Source organism: Prinia subflava, chromosome 4, assembly GCF_021018805.1.
Source record: "Prinia subflava isolate CZ2003 ecotype Zambia chromosome 4, Cam_Psub_1.2, whole genome shotgun sequence".
Lineage (NCBI taxonomy): Eukaryota > Metazoa > Chordata > Aves > Passeriformes > Cisticolidae > Prinia > Prinia subflava.
This window is the reverse complement of record NC_086250.1, coordinates 40,649,615-40,672,188: the sequence shown is the minus strand read 5'-3', so window position 1 is coordinate 40,672,188 and position 22,574 is coordinate 40,649,615. Positions and strand designations below refer to the sequence as shown.

Sequence of the window (22,574 nt, the reverse complement as noted above, 5' to 3'; positions counted from 1 at the left end):
GTGTCCTTTTCTTTAAGCTCTCCAGAATTACTACAAAAGTTTTGCCACATCAGCTATTTACCATCCCATTGATAGCAGCTTTTTCTGGATGCATACATATTTTTCTCATTAGTTCAGGTTACTGGAGAATGGATCTTTTGGATTGATTTTCTTTCCAGCATCAGGGGACAGGGTTTGCATTGAAAGTGATAGTTTGAAAACTTAGCTGCAGGGAGCAGGCAGCTGTGTGGATGCTGGTGGCAAGCTGTACCAGGCTGTTACAGAGAGGAGCTGAAGAGGTCAACATGTGATAGGCAAGATCTAGGATTTCACTGGTGGGGGGAGCCTCTGAGAACAGAGCAGAGGACTCAGAAAAATGAATGGACTTTAGACATCTCCCCAACAACTCCCTTTTCTGGTCTTGAAGCTCACTTCGTGGGGGGATAACAGGAATATTAGAAGTAAGCTGAGATATTTTGATGAACTGAAGGGGTCTGGTGGCACTGTAATCAACCGGTGGAGATAAGTGAGGCCATGACTGAAGCCACCTAGTTGCATCTTAGTGGAAAGAGTTTCCCATTTGGAGCTTATTCTGGAGCTGCATTCATAGCTTTGCAGGCAGCTTCTTGAACATGTTCCCTTGTGTGTTACAAATGTATATCTTGTCCATGCATGGGCAGCTTCTGGAAGGTACTGTATTTAAAATGTATCCCCTGGTTGCACTATTATCGCTGTAATCTGTCTATATCTGTCACCTTCCTAGGAGTTTATAACAGCATAATTGTTAAGAGTCATCCTATGTGCAATAAATTGAAGTACTTTTGTTTAAAAGAAAGTTAAAGACTTTGGCTCAGATTCTGAAAGTGTTTATAACTGGGAATTACCCCAGTCAATAGAACTTGCTATTTATAAAAAGCTTGTATTTGTAAATGTCTGTGGGGCAAGTACCTTTGCATGTCAACTACAATAATCTGTTTGTGAATGTTTTGGCCTGTACTGAAGTTGTTTTCTCTACGTGTTGGCAGATGTTGATGAATTAACAACCATAAAACGAGAACTGAATTACAGAATTTCCATTCAATCAGCAAAGTTGCTCCGTCTTCTGAAGCAGAAAGACAGGCTTGTACAAAAAGTCCAGAAGAACTGCGACATTGTCACAGCTTGTTTACAGGCAGTTTCCCAGAAACGTTGTAAGTACTTTCTGTGTACTAGTGTAAATAGTTTGTTTCATTAATGTGGGCAATGTTTCATTTAAGCTCTCACACTTAATTTAAAGTCAAGAGGCCAGGCTATGCTATTCCTTAGATATGACTGACTCCTAATGATGTCAGTAGTACCTGGAAACAGGCAAAGTTCAACTAGCTCAGCTGGGTAAGCTGCTGTAGCCTCAGCTGTTAGTTCTGTGTAACTCTACCAAGTTGATCCAAGGTGAAGAGTATTAGTAAAAACAAACCTACTTCCCTCAAAGCCCTTTATCAGCATCAGTGTTTTGGGGGTTTCTGAGAGACTGTGTGGGAAAGAGAAGAAATGTTGTTCTTTAATTGTTTAGCCTTTTCTTCCTGCACAGTAAAACCTTTTTATTTGACTTGGCAAAGCTGTCATCTTAAGATAGACTGAAGTGCTTTTTGATAGTTCTTTTAAAGTAAAACTGCATGTAACATCATACGTAAGAATAAATAGAAATTATGCCTTTGGAAAGGACCTGTGAAAATAACCTAATGTTCCGTCTTATTTTTTTCATTAACATGCAGCGTGACAGGTACAGAAATGTTCAGGTACAGTAAATAAAGCATGGTCTTTTCATAAAAATGTCTGTAGGAGCTTTGAGGTGCATGTAAAGACTTTACTAAAAGAATTTTACTGTAGTGGCATGTGCTAATGTAGTCAAGGTAAGAACTTGTCTATTAATGTGAAACTTAATTTTTAAGCATTTAAAAGTGTTCCTTTGTTTTACTTAAACATGGCATGAAAGTTCTTGGCTGTCATCTACTGTGTAGGCATATTTCTTCTCAAAAACTCTTTTCTTAACCTCAGCTTGATAACCAAGGCCTCCATGCCATTAGTGTGAAAGCATATGCAATAGTCTCCTTTTAAATGAGACTATTTGAATTTTCTACATATTTAGAGGATTTGACTGTAAATTCCAAATGCTTTTTTCCCCACATAGTAGCATCTCTGTGTAGAGATAGAACTGTAGTTTTCAATTAACCTTAAGTTCAGCTGTTTGAATGCTACCTTTAAGCAATCTATACAGACCAATTGCAAACCAATACTGTTTCATGAAAGGATGGAAATTCTGTCTGACCCTTTTTGATTACTGCTTGACAAATTAACTCCTAGTGGCAATTTCAGTTAGTTCAGAAATTACAGGGCTGATAAATTTGATCTCTTACTTTCTGACAGAATGTCTATCATGCTTTAATCTGTTTCTACAGAGAGAAAATGACAAGTACTGTTTAAAAGACTCTGTGCTCAAAGCTGTGTTCAGTGTCTGAAAGTTCAGGATCTGTGAGTTTTGCAGCTCACACAGGGAACCATCCACTCCTCTTGGCCCCTGGCAGCTTTGGGAGCCCACATCTGACTTGCTTGTGCTTCAGGGCCACCGATAGCCAGCACAGCACCTGCAGCACTTGAACCCCAGAGTGGGTAGAGTAAATGTGGAGGAACAGTTGCCAGGGACAACTTCATAACTTACTGTCTTTCTCATTATACTGCTGACCCTTGACCTTAGAAAATAAAATTCACTGCAGAGTGAAATGTGTTTTGGTTGGACACATGAATGGTCATGTCTCTGTTAAAGGAGTAATAAATTGTTCTGTAGAATATATGATAAAATCAGTACACTGTGCTGTACTTCTAGTTTGTAAGATATATGAATGAAGAGCTTCATTTTAATAATGCCTTTTTTTACCCAAATGTAAATAAAATTCTTCAATGAAGAAAATTAGTAAGAGAAAAGTCACAGTGATAGCCTCATGGCAAACATGACACTTGTTTCTCTTACTTTTGTGATTTTGACTTATTTGGGGTAAGAAAAGATATATGTTTGTTCAGGAGCACTATGAACTATTTCAAGTCCAATTAGAAACAAGCAGAGTGCTTTATGCACTTAATTATATCATTTCAGAAAAGCAGAATTCAGTAAAAAAAAAATCAATGCAGTAAAAAAACAATGAATTTTTGCAGCTGTCCTCTAAAGAGTATGTGAAAGACATCTCTTGCATTTTGTATAGGGACAGCTTGCTTTCATTACTAAATATATTTTGACTGATCAAATTGCAAACCAGAAGTTCCTTGAATTACGAATTTTGATTTGTTTTAATTAAAACAAACCCAAAGACAACCAACAAAGAACCCAAACCAAAACCATGTATTCTCTATAATTTATTTAGAAGTAAAAGCATCCAACTTAATTGTAAGTCAGTCTGACTGGAAACAAACAGGAATGCTTACATCTGATTCAATATAAAATAAGCTGAAATTACAGAAACAAAGGGTTCATTAATATTCTCTTGTACTTTTAATGAAGAAATAATTTTAGTAGAAAATTTCCCAAATATATAAGTAATTTCTCAGTCATAGCTGTGTTACTATGGTGGTGCTGTGTACCTGTAATAACTTTAAATGGGCCTCATGCTATGTTCAGAAAGATCCTTAGTATTCTTTCTTGTAATACTTGTTTAGAAGCTATGGTTAAAGTATTCATCTTCTGTTATGTGAGCATTGCTTCTTACAGAATTCTCTAAGATAACAATAAACATTTGCTTTCTCATTTTTATTTTCCTTTTTCTGGTTTGATGTAATGCAGAGCCAGTAGAGGGAGACAGAATATTTTATTTTGTGCAGAGGTGTATCTCTGGTTTTGATAAGGATACAAAAGCCATCAGCCTTCCTTAAACATGAAGGGAAGTTCTTTGCAAATGTGGTCAGACAAGAATTGGATGAAAAGATTTAGTATCAAGTTGTCAAACAAATGTTATTCACAAAGGAAATATTCGTTTCCATATGTGAAATAGATGATAAACAGTGACAAATGGCATTTTAATTATAACTGAGATCATTAATTCCCACATGGTTGTCAAAGTTATTCAGAACCTAAAGGAATGTTTTGGAATCCAAGTACAGAAATTCAGAGGGTTATGCCTGTATTTATTAGTGGTGTTTGCAATCTCTTGGAGTGTATCTTAACTGGACAGAAAGGCAGTGTGAACTGGCATCATCTGGGCATAGATTTGTCCCCTGCGTGTCCCCAGAGCATGGACAGTTTCTTGGTAGAAGGCTGGGCTATGAAATCTCCTCAATTCCTGAGAATGAGAATGTCTCTATAGCAGCAACTTCTCTTACAGGGCATGGAACTCAGAGGAAACTGGGAAAGCATTGGCTGATATTATTTGCACAAATTGATTAGGAAAGAACTGAGCAAGATCGCATTACCATGTGTACCCAGAAAAGTGCAGCTTAGACATGCAAAAGTGCTTGTACATCTAGATTAAATTTCTATTTTCTAATAAATTCTGTCTCCTTATTCCCTTCTTCCATCAGTCCTACTGCATCTCTGTGTCCTATCTCATCATTTTTTTTCCTGCCAAATGCTTTGTTAGCTTTTCTTACATGACCCAGTCTTTAAATATTGGACTTCTCAGCTCTGTTCCATTTTCCTCATCCCTGCATCTTGTCTATCTTGCAGTGTCTACCCAGATTACTCCCTGTCCTTGAGCTTTCTTCACGTTATTCCTTGATTCCCTTCAGATGTTCTTCCTTGTGTTTTTCCTGCATGTACTAATTATCTACTTGTCCATTTTCTCCATCCCTCCTCTTCCCTCAACATGGTTACAAGACCAGGCCAGAAATTCACAATTTTTAGTTCATAGAGTAAAAGTTTGGTTAAAGGTATAAGAACAACTTTACCACAATATAGTATGGACACAGCCAATATTGATGTGATTGAACTTGAGAAGATTCTTGGAAGAAAGGAAAATTTTTCACAATGAAAACAATCTGCCACTGAAATAATTTCCCCAGGAAGGTGGTGGATTCCTCAGTGTTGGATGCTTTTAAGATTTTGCTGGACAGGATGCGGGGCCATCTTGTCTAGTTCATGCTTTTGCTGAGAAAAGCTGATGATCCTTGAGGTCCCTTCCAGCCTGACTGTGATTTGGTGATTGATTTCACTCTGGATCAGTTGTCTTGCAACATGGGGCAAGCACTTATGTATATGTGTAGTAATTCATGCATATCAAATTTTGCCAGTGGCTTTTCTGTCTTTTCTCATTCACTTCCCAGTAGTTGATGTACTGTTGCAGTTGTGTAAGTATGCTTTAACCTGGAACACCCCAATTGCTCTGGTTTAAATTTTTAATTTCTTCGTGAAGACTTGAGTTACTCAGTGAATATTGCTGCCAAGGCAGTTTAGTGGAGGTGGGCTGGGCTCTGGTTAGCAAGGATTTTCTGATTTATTCTGTGTCCTGTGCTGTTTTGCTAAGAGTGAGACAGTGGAGCAGTTAGAAAAGGAGAGAACCTGTATTTAGTGATGCTGAAGCTTGGCTCAGTGGGGATGGTAGTTATGTGCCTGGTCTGTCAGCTGCACTGAGCCACTGGGCAGCAGTTCTTTTGGAAGGTGAAGCCCACCTCCTGGTCTCTTGGGATGGGCATGCACAAGGCAAAATGGCTTTAGATCTAAGTGTGATCTTAACTGACTTGTTCACTGTTGCCCAGCATTATTAATAAATCATGTAATTTTTGAAAATATTGCTGAAGAGCCCTTCAAAAGAGCCACCTATAGTGATAAATATAAAATTAAATGTAATTTGACTAACATACTTCATTCAGCTTCAGCCAGCAAAGATTCTGGAAAACCTGAATGCTTATTCAACTGCAGTGGAGCCTGGGCTGAGAAGGATTACTTTTCTTTTAACATTAGGCTTGGAGGAGAAGGACTGCAAACAGCAACCTTCATTTCTGTGCATCAGGGCATGAAGAAATGTTTCAAAAAGTAGGTGTGTCTCATGTTTACTATTTGCTAATATAAATTAGATTATGTATTCTGAGTATTTGTTAGACTATGAGAGAGTTTGAGTGTTGTCACACATAATAACAGCTGTGTGGAAAGCAGACAGACAAGTAATCACTAACAGAATAATCCCGAGGAGTTTTAGGTAGTGAATTCCATAGTTACTCTCTTTTGATGAGAATATCGTCTTGGTCTTTAAGCAGCACAGCCAAGATGCTGGGACTTGGGGAGGAGTTTAACAGAGCAGCAGGTCAGCAAAGTTCTGGTGTAGCAGTGTCCCATCCCTGTCATAGGATATCATTCTAGAGAACTGTCAATGTAGTACCCAGATTTAAAGTGGAATTGTGCTGCTGATGGGATGTGAACACAGAGTATGATCTTGCAAATAATGGATTTTGACATCTTTTGTCACTTGATGAGCAATAGCATTGGTGAGCCCTAGGGGCAGAGACCACCCCACTGCCCCCGCTGCCTCCAGCCACCTCTTCAGGATAATCTGTGCTAGCCCCACAACGCTGACTGGTGTGTGGGGCAATAGAAGCCCTTGTCAGGCTAATTAAAAATATTTAAACTGACTGCCATCTTCTCTTGCTGTAAAAGCAAAGCTGTAATGTAAATTCTTAATTGGCAAACTGTGCAGTCAATTTCCTTACAAACTTGGTAAATTGTGCAGATTTGGTACCTCTCAGAGGCCACTTTGAGGCTAATTTCAGTTTCTTAACTCCTAAAGTGAAGTACAGTTTCTTTACTTTTCTAGTGTTGAAAAGATAATTTTTTTCTTTCTTTTTTCCTTGAAAGAAAGAGGCTGTATTTGCTGTCTAATTTGGTCATATATCAACTGAGAACTTGTGGTCTGTGTCACTGCAGAATATGCAGAATATCAGATTCAGAAGGTGGCAAGAACTAAGTGCTTGGAGCATTGCAGAACCTGGAATTCTCACTTTTGAGGAAAATTCTTCTTTAAGGATACAGCAACTAAAATATCTTGTTTCAGCATGAAATGAAACACCCACTCACAAAAGTCAATTGCTTATGAAGCAAAATTCTGAAAGCTTGCATTTCAAACTAAAATGCTTTGTTCAGATGCCTTTTTCATTTCATATTATGTAACGAGCTATTTTCAAGTAAGATGATAAAATGTTTAATGCTAAAAAGAGTCAAGATCATGCTTTTAGCATTTAGAAATCTGTTTTCATCAAAGATGACATTTTGTTGTGAAGGACTGTGCTTTCCACAGATGGATATTTTATGTCAGACCTTTCCATTACAGTGGTTTCAACCAAGTATATCACTTCCTGGGATCTTCCTGGGAACATTCAGCAAGCCATCTCTGCAGCTCACTCCCTGGCTGCTCAGCACTGGGATTGCCAGGCTGGTTAGGGAGCTGAGGAGCCCACATGCATTCCTAAGCCATATGTTTCCCTTCTGAGTCTGTAGGGGTTATATGAATCCTTACTTTTCTGCGTCACATCCTTTCCTAGCTACTTTGTCCCTAACTCACCACTGAAGTGTCTTATGTCTGCCAAAAGTACCTCCCAACCTCCTCAGAACAAATACCATCTCATAATTGACTAAAATTTGAGCAATTCTTGAAAATGGTTTTTATCATGGGGCTCCCTCAGCTGTATTCTTCAGGATTTAACAAAGCAAACTCTCTTGGTGGCTGCTTTGACTAGCGTCAGGAGCCAGAGGGAAGATTGCCTTTGTGAAAAGCCCTGTTTCAAGTGACTCTGGGCTGTGCTCAGTACTAGCACAGGGTGTAAGACTACACCTGACTGGCACTTTTTAAAGTGATATTCTACTGCTACTGTTAGTAGGGAATTGGCTGCTTTCAGAGCTGGGGTCACTGCTGCTGGTAAATTCCTGGGGACAGTGTAGAGCCTGCTGACCAAGAGATACTATGTCCTTGAGGAAGGTGTTGCCTTCTGGCTTACTGCTGGCACTGATTTTCCACTTCAGTGAGCTGCTGTGTGTCTGGAGGGGTGGGATTTTCCTCCGAAAGGGAGATGCCAGGGGTTCAGGGCTAGGTGGAAGCTGAGCAAAAGAAGCAGCTGACCTCAGGACACTTGCCTCTGAGAAGAGAGTGCCTTCGGTTGCCTGTTCACTTCTGCCTGTTGAGCTTCAAACTTGGCCCCAATGTGCCTCACACAGAAACAGGTGGTGCTCTGAGGCACACCAGCCCTTCACCCACAGCAGTGTGGTGAGACCTGGGAGACAGACCCTGCTCAGCCAGCTGTGGTGTCCCACTTCTGTAAAGCTGTGGGCCCTGTTAAATGGAGAGCCATGCTCCTGCAGCCTTCCATCTCACCCCACTTTGAATGCTGGCCCTGGGAGATGGCAGACATCTGGGGTGAGGATGTAGGGGGCTAAATTGGCCTGTCTGAAGTGTGTTGTGTAGGTGTGTTCTGTAGTTGGCCTCAGCCTCTAAAATGAAAGGTGCATCTTGCAATGACCACCTGAGGTGGTGAGAGAATCAGCCACTGATTTTCTAAACTACAAATTAGTTCTTTCCTCCTTCCCTTTCTCCCTCCCTTCCTCTCTAATTAATAGTTCTGCAGTATTTTTAATGATGTGGAAACTTGGTGGGATAGTAACAGCTGAATGTGGTTACAACATAAAAATACTTTGCAGAATAAATATTTCATTGTTTATCATGGAACTGAACAGTAAATTCAGTAAATCATCCTTTAAGCAATAATCTGGCTGCTCAATCTAGGCCTGGTTTGTGACAGAAAATACAGATTGTTCAGTGTAGGGATGTACAGATCACAGAGTCACGATCAAATTCTTGTCCTGCAGCATTTGGTGTAGGATGCTGTAACTATCCTTTGTCAGTGTGCTAGCAGCTGTGACAACAATGAAATTGGTTGAGTTAGTGCTGCACTGGAGGTTGTGTTTATTTTGGGTGTGCATACATCTGGGAGGCTGACTGCTTAGCCGCTTCTCTATATTTTTCTGTGTAACAGTAATCCTGTTGCTGTTGCAGAGTCATAGCTAGCATCACAGGATTAGCTTTGTGATGCATGTAGAATTTTGACTCCACTGAATTACACTTTTCATAACAGCTGTGCTATGAGAAGTTGATGTATTGGAGAGTGCTTGTTATATAAAATGCTTCCTTAGTATTAGAAAGGGGGATTAATGCAGCAGATTATTGTGTGTGGAGTCTTTTGGATTATTTATCAAGCAATATTTGTTGTATTTCTGTACTAATTTGCCTGCAAAAAGTGGTTCTCAAACCAGTGGTCTCTTATTTCTCTGGTGCTGCAGTAACTTTGGAAGGTGGGATTTCATGAGCTCCAACTGAGGAGGCATGCTGGAGGAAGGATGCTGCTGTTTGGAGACAGCGAAGTCAGAACAGCCTGTTCTCTGTCTACAGGCCTTGTCAGTCAGTCCTGACAGTACAAATAACTGGCAGGCACTGCTGTTCCCTCTGCTCATTTGCAGCTACTCAGATGGATGGATACCTGATCAATGGTAAAGTTTTGTTAGTCTAATAGTTCCCTGAAAAATTGGAAGAGCTTTTATTCAGTCACCCAAGGGTTATTGTGATTAAATGGGATGAAGTGCCAATTTCCATGTAGGTTCAGGGAGAGTGTGAAACAGCTGGTCCTGCTGCAGCCCAGCAGCTGCATGTCTGCCCTGGGGCAGGGCCAGTGTTAGCCATGGGGCAGGAGTGGGTGCAGGGCCCAGCTGAGCACAGGGCTCAGCTGCAGTCTGTGTGCAGCAGTGTCCGTGTGCCTCGCTGCGAGGCGGCAGCAGCAGCCAGGCTGGAACCTGGGAGTCCATTGCACTAACTGGCAATTTGCAAGGAGGCTGGCTCTAAAACCAGTGCTGCCAAAGGCCACAAGGGAAGCAGTGATGTGTAAGAAATGCACCTGAGTGCATTCATATTTCACAAATCTTTTCAATTCTGAACTGATGGTAGATCTGCCCCGATACCTGCAAGTAGTGAGAGCCACAGCATCTGTGGCAAATGTTGGACAATCAACATGTAAAGGTTTGTATGTATAAGCTCACAGCAGGGGTGGCTGTGTGAGCTGTGTAACTGTAATATAATGTCATTTCAGTCTGTAATCTTTTTCTGACAAGCTTTTGGATGTGGAAACAGCCCGAGAGAAAAGGTACTCTTAGATTGTATGCATAGTCTTTTACACTTGTCTAGCTGAGCACTGCTTCCTCTTTTATTCTGCTGGGGGTTACACTTCTCTACAAGACACAATGCTGTTCATTTTCCTACTGAAAAAATTGTTCCTTTCTAAAAAAACACCCAAAAAACCAAACCAAACCAACCAACCAACCAAACAAACAAACAACCAAAAACCCTACAAAAAAAACCCCAAAACCCAACCCCCCCCCCAAAACCAACAAAAAACCCCAAAAAATCCCAAACAAACAAAAAACCCCACAAACAAACAAACAAACCATAAAAAATAATCCCAAACATTGTGAACTTGTAGGAGGGTTAATGGTGTTTCAGTGAAAATACCCAACAGGGTATATGGCCTTTAAGTAACACAGATGCGTTTTATCTCCAAGTGGTACACGCTAAACATTCTTTGGTCTCATTAGCCTTTGAAGAAAAGATTTCCTGGATACTGAAGATCAAATGGAGGGTAACAGCTGCTTGGGATAATTAGTGCTAGGAATAGACTGATTTATGGAGCATCAGGCAGTGCCAGCAGCTATGTTTCTGCAGCTTTGAGAGAGCTTGGTGTTTAAAAACAAGATGCTAGAAAAGTGGGCTGTGGAACTTAGTCTGTTTGGATCAATAGTCCTGCTTATAATTCTGCACTGGAGCAGCTCTGAAGGAAGAGTTAAATGTGAATCTCAGATTTTTAAACTGTTTTTCTCCTTGAAGCTGTTAATAACCTGAATTTGATTTACTGAGCAGTAAATGAGTGCTCCTCACATACCCTTGAAATTTGCCAGAGAAGTCAAGTCTGTGTTCCATCTCCACATTAGATCATCTTACTTACAAGCCTATCATTTATCTTTTTCTTAGTAAAAAATGGAACCTTCTTGCTATGTTTTGTCAGCAGTGAAACAGCTTCTAAATTTAATTCTCTATAAATTGTTAGGAACTTCCTAAAATCACAGAACCTGGTCCTGATCAATGTGTTTTTCTTGCCATCTGTACAATACATATAGCCAAGTACAGACCATGAACAGTTTTTGGTTCTTGGGCTGGATTAGGTATCATTAATAGCTAACATTTTACTTTTGTGTGTGTGTTTGCGTGGTTTTCGTTGTTTGGTTGGTTTCGGGGTTTTTTTTCCTCTATGTGTTATTCCTAATTCTTTGTCTTATCCATTGCTCATTGGCAGAAATAGCTATTGGACCTTAGGTCCTGAAGGAAACATAATTATACAGTGAAACTAAAGGAAGTCAGACTGGGGAGGTAATCAATGTACAGAGCTGATATTTTAAAAAATGTATACTAATGTGAAGAGCTAAATATTACTGATATTTCTAGTAATATCTAGAGAGGTCTAGAAGTCAGGTACCTGCTGATCTGGACAAACTAGACATCACTGGACAAATAGATGGTATGAGAGACTTTGAAAAACAAACTTAATGAGACAAGATTACTTGAAGGCTGGCAGAAGAAGCACATATTTAAAGAAATAAAGTGAGTTGTCCCAAGCTATGTGGTAGTAAGTTAATGGTCAGAGCTTTGCTATTAGGTAAACTCGTGCTTGTGTGGTGTTGTATATGCTCAAAATCAATTTTAATGGCTCTAGGCTTCAGTACTAAATGAGCCTTTGATTAATCCTAAACACGACCAGTTCAATAAACTTGCCCTGTAAGAGGAGATCATGAACTGAAGTTTTGTCATTTAGCTGCTGAGTCTAAAATCTTTGAGTAGTAATGTTGTTGGAACTGAAAAATATTTTCTCCTCTTCATCTCACAAACTCAATTAAAAAAACTGTCTGCATCAAATTTGCTTAAATGACTAATGTGTGTATTTTTTCAGGAAGTGGAGGTGGTGGTTTGAGGTTCTTTTGCTTTGCTAGCTGCTTCTGTTTCCATCACTTGGAGAGTATGCTCTGTGAAGCTGTGGCCCACTTGGGAGATGAAAAGAATTAGGTGGTCTGGAGGACTTGGTGCTGCAATAGCTTCATGTACATGCAAAACTTTCTTTATGAAACTAGTGGCATCTACAAATGGGAACCAATGCATACATGAGCAAAAAACTGGAGTGATGGTGCAGGCCTTGACTGATCAAGGTTTGTGGTTCCAGGAGCTCTGTGGTGTGTATATGAGCTTCTCCAGGAGCCAGCACCATTCCCCTCCCCAGCCCCAGAAAGGGCCATGCTTCTGTTCCTGTGGAGCCCATGTGTACTGGCAGAGAGGATCCTGCTGGAAGCTGGACTCTTGTCCTTGGGCAGTGCAGGACAGACTGGCTCTTTGCTACATGGCTAAGGGAAGCCTTCCATGGGCTGAGCCTAGTCTTTGCTGATGTCCTTAGCATTACTGCAAATAAGTAAGAATCAATGTATAAATACTTCTAAGTATAAATATGGTCCGTTTCCATAATTCCTGGCCCAAAGCTAAGAGTTTTCGTCATTAATATTTTTTCTAACTTTGGCAATTAATTTTTAATCTAAAATCTTTCCAAGTATTCTATTTGTGGATAAATCTTGTCTTGGGGATATAGGATCATTTTGCTTTTTTTTATTATGTTGGGTAGATAAAAATCTTGCTGTTTCTGAAATAGAGTTCAGATCAATGAAGCTGGTGATTCACACTATAAAATTCAATTTGTATGCTAGGTGCTAAGCAAATAATCAGATTCTAATAAAGGAAGAGAAGTTCAGTTTTAGATCTGGAACCTGCTATGACCTCCATTTTTCTGCGATGTTATCTTAAGTATAACAACAAATCATACCTGTCAGAATTCTTTTTTTCATGTATTGCATTAGTTTTTCTGCTGAGTTGGTGACTTGTTTTTTAAATTACCATGTAGCATTTAAGCAGGATTCTGGAGTGTGAGTACTGGCCAAGATATGCATTTACTTCATATTGTTTAGCAAGGTTAGGAAACATTTCTTAACTTTCATAATCATACTTTTCAGCTATTTTTTTTTACTGCATAGGCCTCTTCAACAATTTTTCTTCTTAATATATGACTTACCAAAACAATGGTTTGAATTTCTTTTGTAGACACAAATAATTTCTTTGACAAAAAGAAGGTCATTTGTTCTCATTTCAGTTCATTACTTTGTATTTAATGTAAGAGGTGTTCTCTTTATATTTTATCGACCATGTAAGCACTGCTATGACTTTTATTCCAGTTGTTAATTCTAGACTTTATGCTACTGGTTACTACAGCAGTTAAAATATATTGTCATTTTAACAGTGCTTGCATGACACATCTTTTAGCTTGCTCATGAGATGCAGCTATCTGCTATAGCTTTACTTCTATAGTTGGTACATGAAGGCAATGAGTAAAATCAATTGATTCCCCTCCTCCTTTTATTTTCTTCATCACTGTTCCTCAAGTGGAAATTGTAACTTCAGAGTTTATTTATGCATTTGAACCAAATTTTAAAGAATGCAATAAGAAACCTAGATGCTGTTGTTGAATTACAGACACACAGCCAATTTTACAACATGGAGATATCTATCCACTTATCTGTATTTCTCTCCGATTAAAAGCTTATTAGAAGCTTGTGAAACAGCAATTGGAAGCTTTTGCAAGCTCCTTTTGTTGGGTGTACTTTCCTCCTTTTGGGAGACAACATATATATGAACAAGGAATTAAGCATACAGTGGACCTCAGTGTTGGATTAATCACTTGTTTTAGTGTTAGTACATATGTTTTTGTGAATGCTAGTGTGTGTGCTTTCCTTATGGTCATTGTAGATCTAGTCTGTCTTCCTCTTGTTGCTTTCATATCCAAAACTCTTCACAACCTACTTTTTCCTCTGTTGTCCCATCCTTATAATTTCTTACTTGGTACTGGTACTATACAGATGTTAAGTCTTTCTGGACATCCCTCATTCACTTGAACTTACATATCTACAAATGGAAAGTGGTTATGAGTAGGTTCAGGGGGATTACAGGCACATCTGTGTCTGTTTTAGCAACCTGCCATGCTTTTGAAGGCTTTCATATGCTCACCTACATGATCCAATTGCATAAGCACCTTGTGCTACTCCATGAAAAACCAAGGGATTGAGGGATGCAGTCAGCCTTACCTGCACTGATTCACTGCCTGGGAATGTGGTGCCTCCCTAGATGGGAAGCTGGTCATTGCAGCTCCATCCCATTGTGCTGTAAACTGCTTTCACAATTGATTTGCAGATGTATTATATTTTCAAGTGCTTCCACTAATGCTGGAAAACTTTGGTATACTTCTCAGGGGGTATGTGCCAAAAATTTCAAGAAGCAATATGACTATGAACATCATTCAACTTGAAAGTGCACTCACTAGATGTAACTGTCCATCACTCCAAAAGAATAAATTACAACATACCCTTGTGGGCAGGGGATGCTTGCTCTATTGCGGGGACCTTCTTCTCTAATCTCATCAATCCTGTCCTAGTGCATGCAAGTGTGTAGTACAGAAGGCAGGAGTGGATAATGTGCGTGGAAGGAAAAGGAAAGAGTTTGGTAAACAAAACCAAAACCCCTCAACTAAAGATCCTAACAAAGAATCTTGAGTGTGAAGTTCTCATGGCTGAATCCTGATTGTGATAGCTGAAGGATCATGTAGTGCATCTACAGTTGTGAGCATCTTACATGAGTTACAGACTTGTAGATTAATTTCCTGTTGAAAAATATATACCATATTAAGCAGTACTATTTTAATGATTGCCTCTAGATTAGTCCTCATTAGATATGGCTAAACAACATGCAAGCAATATTATTTTTCAGATATCATACCTGTAAACAAGAGAATTCCCCAGCTCCTCTGTCATAAGCTCACCAAGAGCAAGTGTGCTGTTTTAGGGCTTCCTTAAAAAGAAGGCTGTATTAAAGTATAATTACCATGCTTGCAGTTTTTCAAGGGGGAAATAAATAATAAGGTTATGTGCCTGACATCTAAAGGAAGAGGAAACACTTGACTAGCTGCATGCTTCCTTGGACTAAATCATGTAAATTTTGTTCTCTGTTCCTGGAAATCATAGATGTTGTTTCCTGTCCATTGTGTAGGTTATATTTGTGCTGAATAACTTTGTAGACAAGGATTGGCTCTGCAGCTTTTGCCTGTGATATCCGATATAGGACACAGCAAGGTCTTGACCTCTTTTGTGACATTTGTGTACAAAGTGATACAAATGATGACTAATGCAATGAAAAGGTGAAAAATATTACAGCTGTGTTGATGAGACTGGTGTGTGAACACACTATACCATTTTCCTGAGCCCTGCTTTCAACAAGTGCATAGAATTAAGCGTCTCTAGGCACAAATACACTAGCAAAATTTGTTTTTTTATTTTTTCTGGAGCCGTCCTTTGTGCAGTAAAGACAACTCTGGATTACTTGTCCAGCAACAGAAACCAGCTTGATGGCAGAACTGAATCTTAGTCCATAATCATGTTTCTCCTTCTGCATAACAAATCTCTCCCTAGGCTCCCTGTTAGGTGCTCCTGCAGCGGTGATGCAAACAGATACCCAGAGCAGTGCCGCAGGCTCTGTGCTTGCTCCACACAGCAGCTGCAGGGAGCGGGTGGATCTCAGGTGTGCTCCTGCACTGCCCGGGGGAGCACTGCAGTACCGGGGCTGTGGGCAGAGCAGCACGGGCGGTGCAGGAGGGGATGCTCCCCTTGCAGCCTGAGGTGGAGGAGTGCTGGGCTGTGCCACCTCCCAGGCTTTTGTGTCCAAGGGAACTTTTGTGTTCATGCTCTGCCCAACAAGCCAGAGACCTCTTTTCAAGCTGTCAGAGGTGGCTCTATCTTGTGCGTTGGATGAGTGTGAAACTCCAGGTGGGATGTGCTTGTTTTTAGGCTTTTAGGATGAAGCAGAAGGAAGCATGATTGTTTTTTCAGAGGGGATGTTTAATAATAGAACACACATACAACTGGGTAGGATAGGAATTTTGTGCTCCTGTGGTAGAGATGGTTTAATGGGCTAAATGTATTTACAATAGTTTTGCCTTCTGGGAGAATCTCAAACTGGCATACCTTTTCTTGTCTCTAATGTGGACATATTTCATTCTTTTTTTTTCTCTTGTATACTGTCATTTGAAAGTGATTGTTTTTTTTTTTTCTTTTGAGCCTCATGGTGAACTACTGTCCATGTCAAAACATACGTTGATTTATTTGGTAACTTCTGTAGAGCTACTTGAAACCCTGTGGTAATAGGGTTACATTTTCTGAATACATTTTTTTGGGTCTTTAAAGTAGTACATGGAGCTCTGGGGCTTAGCAGACAGTGACCCTATGATTTGGTCAATACAACACGTTTGCCCTTGTGGTTGCAATACATGTTCTCCCTCATCCTATTGATATCTATTTCATTCTGATATTTGCTGTATCATCAGCTGTTGTAGTGCTGCTGTTTAAGTGTAATTTCCAAAATCCTCATGGCCAAATCATATTACAGTATTATCATACAATGTATTTACTATATTTTTTCATGGGTATGTCACTAAGTATTTTTGCTGACACTGGTGTTGAGAATTGTGGCAAATAAGCTTTCTTCCCAGACATTGTTTTAACTGGGATATTGTGATGCGAATCAGAATTAAGGGAGGTCTCTACAATTTTCTGTGAAATAAAGGGGAGAATGTGGAATTCATGAAATACAGTGAACCAGCTGAAGATATCTTACCATTCTTAATATTTTAATTACATTCAGTCTTCTTAGCACACATCAGAAGAGATGTGGTAATACTGTGATGATTGTGCCTTCTAGTAATCCTGGGCTTGGGACTCTGTGCAAACAAACAGGTTTTCTAAAGGTGAGATTGCTCTGTGGCCCCATTTCTGCTGCTATTCCCCTCTACCCCATCTGTTTGTACTCATTGTCCCTTTCTGGCAGCCAGTGTTTTACCTCATTGTCCCAGTGCAGACAGAAGTGGGCTAAAGAATGGAGAGCTTTAAGGTAAATGGAGTTGGTTAAAACCTGGTGTTAATCTTGAGATTGACCATCCCAAGGCTGATTGTAACAAAGGACCAAGAATACGCATAGTATTCTTAAGAAGTTCTCTGGCCTTAAAATGGCATGTGTAGCAGATGGTGATAATATTGTAAAGAGGTACCAAATAGGGTACCAAGAGGTAAGGTTTTTTAGAAAGTGACTCTGTTATGTGGGAGGGAATACATGATCTACAAAGGGAGGAAAAAAAGCCAAGTCTCGTGGTGATTATTACAAAATACTGGAGCTGAAATAGCTTGCCTAGCCAAACATTTTGATTTTTTTTCTCCTCAGAATCCTTTCTGAATGTCATCTGTCTTGTCAGTAAATGCAGATGAGGGCTTGTGGACATGACCAGACTTTCATGCACTGGTGGATCCAACTAGATTCATGACAGTCTACATGTCTTGCCACAGGCAGATTAGAGGCTTTGCCTGATCAGTGATTAAAACCCAGTGCCATCCACTTTTCTAGAAGCTAGGTTCTTAGCCCTTAAGATATGCATATGTATGCTTAATGGGAGGCTCATCCTTGCATCCAAAATCCATTTATACTAATGATCCAGTGAGTCATCAAACTGGTATGTATGGCTTGGCTTCTTAATTTTCTCTCCTGAAGTTGGATCTTGCAGTTTTTCCTTCAGAATAACATTGTATTAATTGGCTGGCATGCAGGAGAGCTCCTTAATGGTATGTTTGGAAGGATCTGTGTGCCCAGTTACAGTATGATTGTCCTGACTGTTTCCAGTTTTCTTGTAGAGGCAAGATGACAAGTAGGAGAAATAGCAATAATGGGGATATTGAATTCTCATTTTGAGAGCTGGTTATCTTCATCAGTTAAATATTGATATCTTTCTTAGACCCGATCTCTAATTGTTTAAAAATTGTAGGTAACACAGTTTAGAGGGATGACTGATTCTCACTGTCTGGATAATGAGTGGTTTCTGAAACTTTGGTTATGGCTTCCGAGACTTTGGGCAACAGAATGTGGTGTTGGATTAGTCAGTCTTGAAATGATCCAAGAATGATGCAGTGCTATTTGCAAAAGGTGCTCAGGCAAGAGGAGAATAATATTACGGAGATAATATGGCTATTTCTGTATTTAAATGTTGCTCTTATAGTCCCATTGGTACAATCTGTACACCTAGGGAGACTAATTGATTTCAAATTTGATGCTTTAACCACTAAATCATCATCTCCAGCTGGCACTGAAATAAAGTGATTTGCATCATCTACATCAGCAGGGAAGTGTCACCTTTGTTAAAAAAAGAACCACCAACACACAGACTTAATTATCTATTCAGAGTGCAAGCTAACAGCTCAAATGTAGTGACTTTTCTCCAAAACCCAAGCAGATATTTAAAGAGGCATGATCAAAATCACACTTCTCTGAAAGCTTAACAGTGACTTCTAAAGATAGTTATAACTCATTTTTAAAAAAGGTTTGATTTTGTGTTTTATATTGTGTATCTTTTATATAATTAGCTTTACTGCTTATCTGTTGCCAGTTTTCTCTCTTCATAGTGTGACTGAGAAACATATCTTTTTAATAAAGGAGCAAAATGTTTCAAAGCTACAGCTGCTGGCAAGTAGACTGAGACTTCTGGTAGTTTGGCCTTTGAGCCTGACTAATGTGGTGTGATAAATTTTCTCTCATATCACACAAATGCTGAGTGGTTTAGGTTATAAAAGCTATCATTATTTCAAATGCTTTTCTTCTTGTCAATCTAACCACTAGTTTGTGAATCTCTATGAAACCCTTTTAACATGCTCTTAGGCCAGATAGCACTGGAAAATGCATCTAATAAAGTGCTTTTGAATAGCTTCTTTTAACTATTTAGTGCATGGTGTATTACTTGTAAGTGCAGTTGCAATGTAGATTCATAGAGAAGGCTGTTATTTTAGCTGAGGATGTTCAGGGTCTCTTTGCTGGAGAGTGAGAAACAGAAACTGCAAGAGCAGCGCTTGCACAGCTGCTGCTGCTGGGGCTGTCGCCGAGCGGGACCCCAGGCTGCCCTGGCACTCACATGCTGTCAAGACTCTTTGCTGTCCCTCTGCTCCATGGTCTCATAATGCTAGTCGGACTCCTTCCCAGGGCAGCTTTTTGGAAAGGGCAGCAGGACTATCTATATATGTCTAGCTGTAGGCTCAGTACCAGGTGAGAAGCCTCTTTAGCGGATATTCAGCTCGGTTCACTCTCGGCAGAGGTGTCGGTATTGCCGCCTGTTACCAGGCGAGCCGTGGCCGCATTGCCCGTGCCGGCGGTCCCGTGGGGCCGGGGGTGTGCAGCTGTCCTGAAGCCCTTGGGCACAGCTGAGCCCCGCCACTGCCGCCGGGACGCCCTTTATTTCTAACCGGAGCTGCTGCTCCCCTCACCCGCTGCATTCCAGGTGGTGCTGGAGGAGGAGGAGGAGGAGGAGAGGCTGCTGGTTTATTCAGGCAGTGATGCTAGGATTGTGGGCGGGAACAGCTTTTTTTTTTTTTTTCCCCTTTTTGTCTTTCTCCTCTCCTTGTCCTCCCTCTTCTCTCCGGCACTCGGAGTTGGCTGTCTGCAGTGCGGGTCCCCGCACGCCATGCCCCGCACCCCGCCGCCCTAGGGCGAGCCCCGGGCACCATGCGGCAGGACAGGCTCACGGGCTCGCTGCGGCGCGGGGGGCGATGCCTGAAGCGGCAGAGCTCGGGCGGCGGCGTGGGCACCATCCTCAGCAATGTGCTCAAGAAGCGCAGCTGCATCTCCCGGACCGCGCCGCGCCTGCTGTGCACCTTGGAGCCAGGTACCCGCGCCGGCCGGGCGAGGCGGCGGCTGCCGCCCCGTAAGCGGCTTAGCGGGGCGGGAGGAGCGGTCGGGGCCTCGGGGTCGGCCCGGAGAGGAGGAGGCGGCCGGCGGGCGATGAGGGCCGCGGGTAGGCGCGGCGGGGCGGTGGGCAGCGCCCGGGGGCGCCCCGGCCCGGAGCAGATGCGCCTCTCCGGCCGCCGCTGCGGCAGCCCCGGCGGGGCCCGGCCGGCGTGGGGCGCCGCGGCCGCGGCCTGGGGCCGGCGGCGTGTCCGGAGCGCGGGGCTCCCGCCCGGGCTGCGCCGGCCTGGCGCGGGGAGCGGGGCCTGCGAGCCGGCCCCGGGCTGGGGAGCGGCGGAGGCACCGCGGCGGGTGCGAGGCGGCCCCGGCGGGGAGCGGGGCCGGGCCCAGGCGGGAGCGGGGGCGGCCGGGCCGGGTGGGGAGGCAGCGCGCTGCCCCTGCCCGGGGGACTCCTGCTCGTGTCCCCCCGGCCCGCGGGTCCCGGCCTCGCTCTCCCGATCTCCCGGTCCTTTCCTTGCTCCTCCCGCCCGGCGTCGCCGCCTCGCAGCGCTTTTGTGTTGTCTGTCCCTACTGCCTTTCTCCCTCCGTCTCCTCTCCGCCGGGCTCGGCGACTCAGCTTTCTGCCAGTCTCTCCCCGAAGTCTCCTTGCAGCCTCCCTTTCCTGATAAACCTGCTAACTCTTGACGTGCCGGAGACCCCTCCTCCCGCCCAGCCTTTGTCTTCGCTAGGGTGTTGTCTAAATTTGCAACCATGCCTATTCCCAGGGGAAGGCATCAGCTCTGCAGCTATGTTTTCTAGATCCTGCTTCAGTATCAAAATCTTTTAAGAATTGAATGGTCAGCAAACAGCGTGTGTTTACTCCAGGGAAGTGGGCTCTCAACAGAAGGTGCTAGATTCTAGTTGCTTGCCATCAGAATTTTGGATTTTTTAAAAATGAAATGTCAAGAAATTTAAATTCAATTTACCAGTTAGAACTGTCACTTGTAGCTAAAACGTTGTTGATCTGTTACCTAATTTTAGGCATTTCCAAAGCATGCAAGCTGGAGATCCACTGAAACATAGAGCAATACATGGGAATAAGGATCAGTTTCCCATTGTACTAGCTGTGTGTGCATCAAGCACACAATGCTCACTGCCTCTGTGTTTGAGATGAGTTTCAGAAGCTGTTATTAATAAGGTCTCAGGTACTTTTTGGTACAGATTTACTGGGTTTCAAGGAGATTTCTTGACTTGTAATTCTCAAAGACTCCTACTCCAACAGCAGTCTGCCATTATCCCAGGTAATGACGTTATCTGGATAATTATATTCTTGTATTTACATTCACACAAAGACCCGGGGATGTGATTGGAGGTGTAACTGTGAACGCCATAGTCCTAAAAATCTCACTGGTTTGGGTGTTCCATATTGTTCACATGTAAAGACAATAGCCCTGTTCAGGATACATGTTTTTGTAGAGTGGTAGGTGTGGGACCCTTAATGAGCCCTTAAAAAATACGCTGGATGAAATATTCTTCAGATTTACTTAGTATCTCTATTAGCTGTCTGTATTGAGAAGTTTTTTGAGAAGACTTCTTTTGAGAAGGATTTTAGGTGTGCTTTGATACATCCCCAGCTTTGGCTCCTGATAGAAGCGGTTTCATACAGAGTTACTCAGAATGTTACTTTTAGAGATAAATTGCAAGGCTAAGAATCTTCTTGAAACAACAAGCAACATAAGGTGATAGTTTACACTGACACTTCTCTTTCCTCAAGCATGGAGTCCCACTGCACACAAAGCTGCTTTAGGCCTTTTTTCTTGTTTATTTTTGATAAAATATTTATTGCATTCTGTGGGAGAGGTTTCAATAGCTGTGAAGTACAGCCAAGAACCTGTAGTGCTAATTTGCAAGTTTAAAGCTATGTCTTTATAGCTCACAAATGCGCATCAAAACACATCATCTTCCTATGCTTTCTTCTGGTTTGATATTTCTGAAAAAATCCCAGATTTTGCCCTATCCTTTTGTTTAATGTTGCTAAGGGTGGACTGGGAATTTGATTCTGTCACCCAGCTACTTGGCTGACAGTATTTTTCTCCCCTCTTGTGACTCTTTGTGTGGGTCTGTGCTACATTTTGGTTATGCAGAGGAGGACTGTTAGGGTTTGGGAATCCTAGGGATATAATATTCCCTCTTATACCCTTTTCTTGTCAGGAGTTGTGTGTTTTACATAGGAAAGTTGACAGGACTGTGGTTTGGAGGATGGTATCGTTTCCTGTTTTTTGTTGTTGTTGGTATAACTTTCCTGCTGGTTTCTAGTGACAGGCTTGGAAGGGCATTGAACAGAGCTTATTTTGGCATTCCCCTACCCTTCAGGAATTTGTTGTCAAGCATGTACCTTTGTGTGTCCTTGTATTTGTGGAGCTAATAATTCCAGGGTTTTCCCAGCATATTCCTGCTGATATGAGTTAATGTGCTTCTCAGCTCTGAAGAATCAGTTGAAAGTGTATGAACTGGAGGTGATATTTAATATGTCAAATGACACTATAGCCTGGCTGATTTGATGTGAAAGGGCTGAGCTGTACTGACAACACTTACAGTAGGAACTATTGCTCTGTGTGTGGTGCATTTATGCCAGGCTGTCCCTGCAGAGGAACTGGGAAGAAAAGTTCTCTTAAGGCCTGAAGGGGTCTTCTTTGCAAAAGACATGTGTTTATAAAATGGAGA

The 22,574-nt window shown here is 41.7% G+C and overlaps 1 protein-coding gene across 4 annotated transcripts in view; it reads left to right on the top strand.

Annotated features, from left to right (window-relative positions):
* TBC1D30 (TBC1 domain family member 30) overlaps positions 1–22,574 on the top strand; it is a 51,994-nt gene that overhangs the window by 2,247 nt on the left and 27,173 nt on the right. For 2 of the 4 annotated variants that reach the window (XM_063396540.1, XM_063396539.1), the window contains exon 2: positions 1,005–1,169. In XM_063396540.1, the coding sequence (XP_063252610.1) occupies positions 1,005–1,169 (165 nt within the window). Of the gene's footprint in view, positions 1–1,004; positions 1,170–19,068; positions 19,852–22,574 lie in introns of those variants that run through there. The other 2 variants (XM_063396543.1, XM_063396542.1) reach the window with 2 other exon arrangements.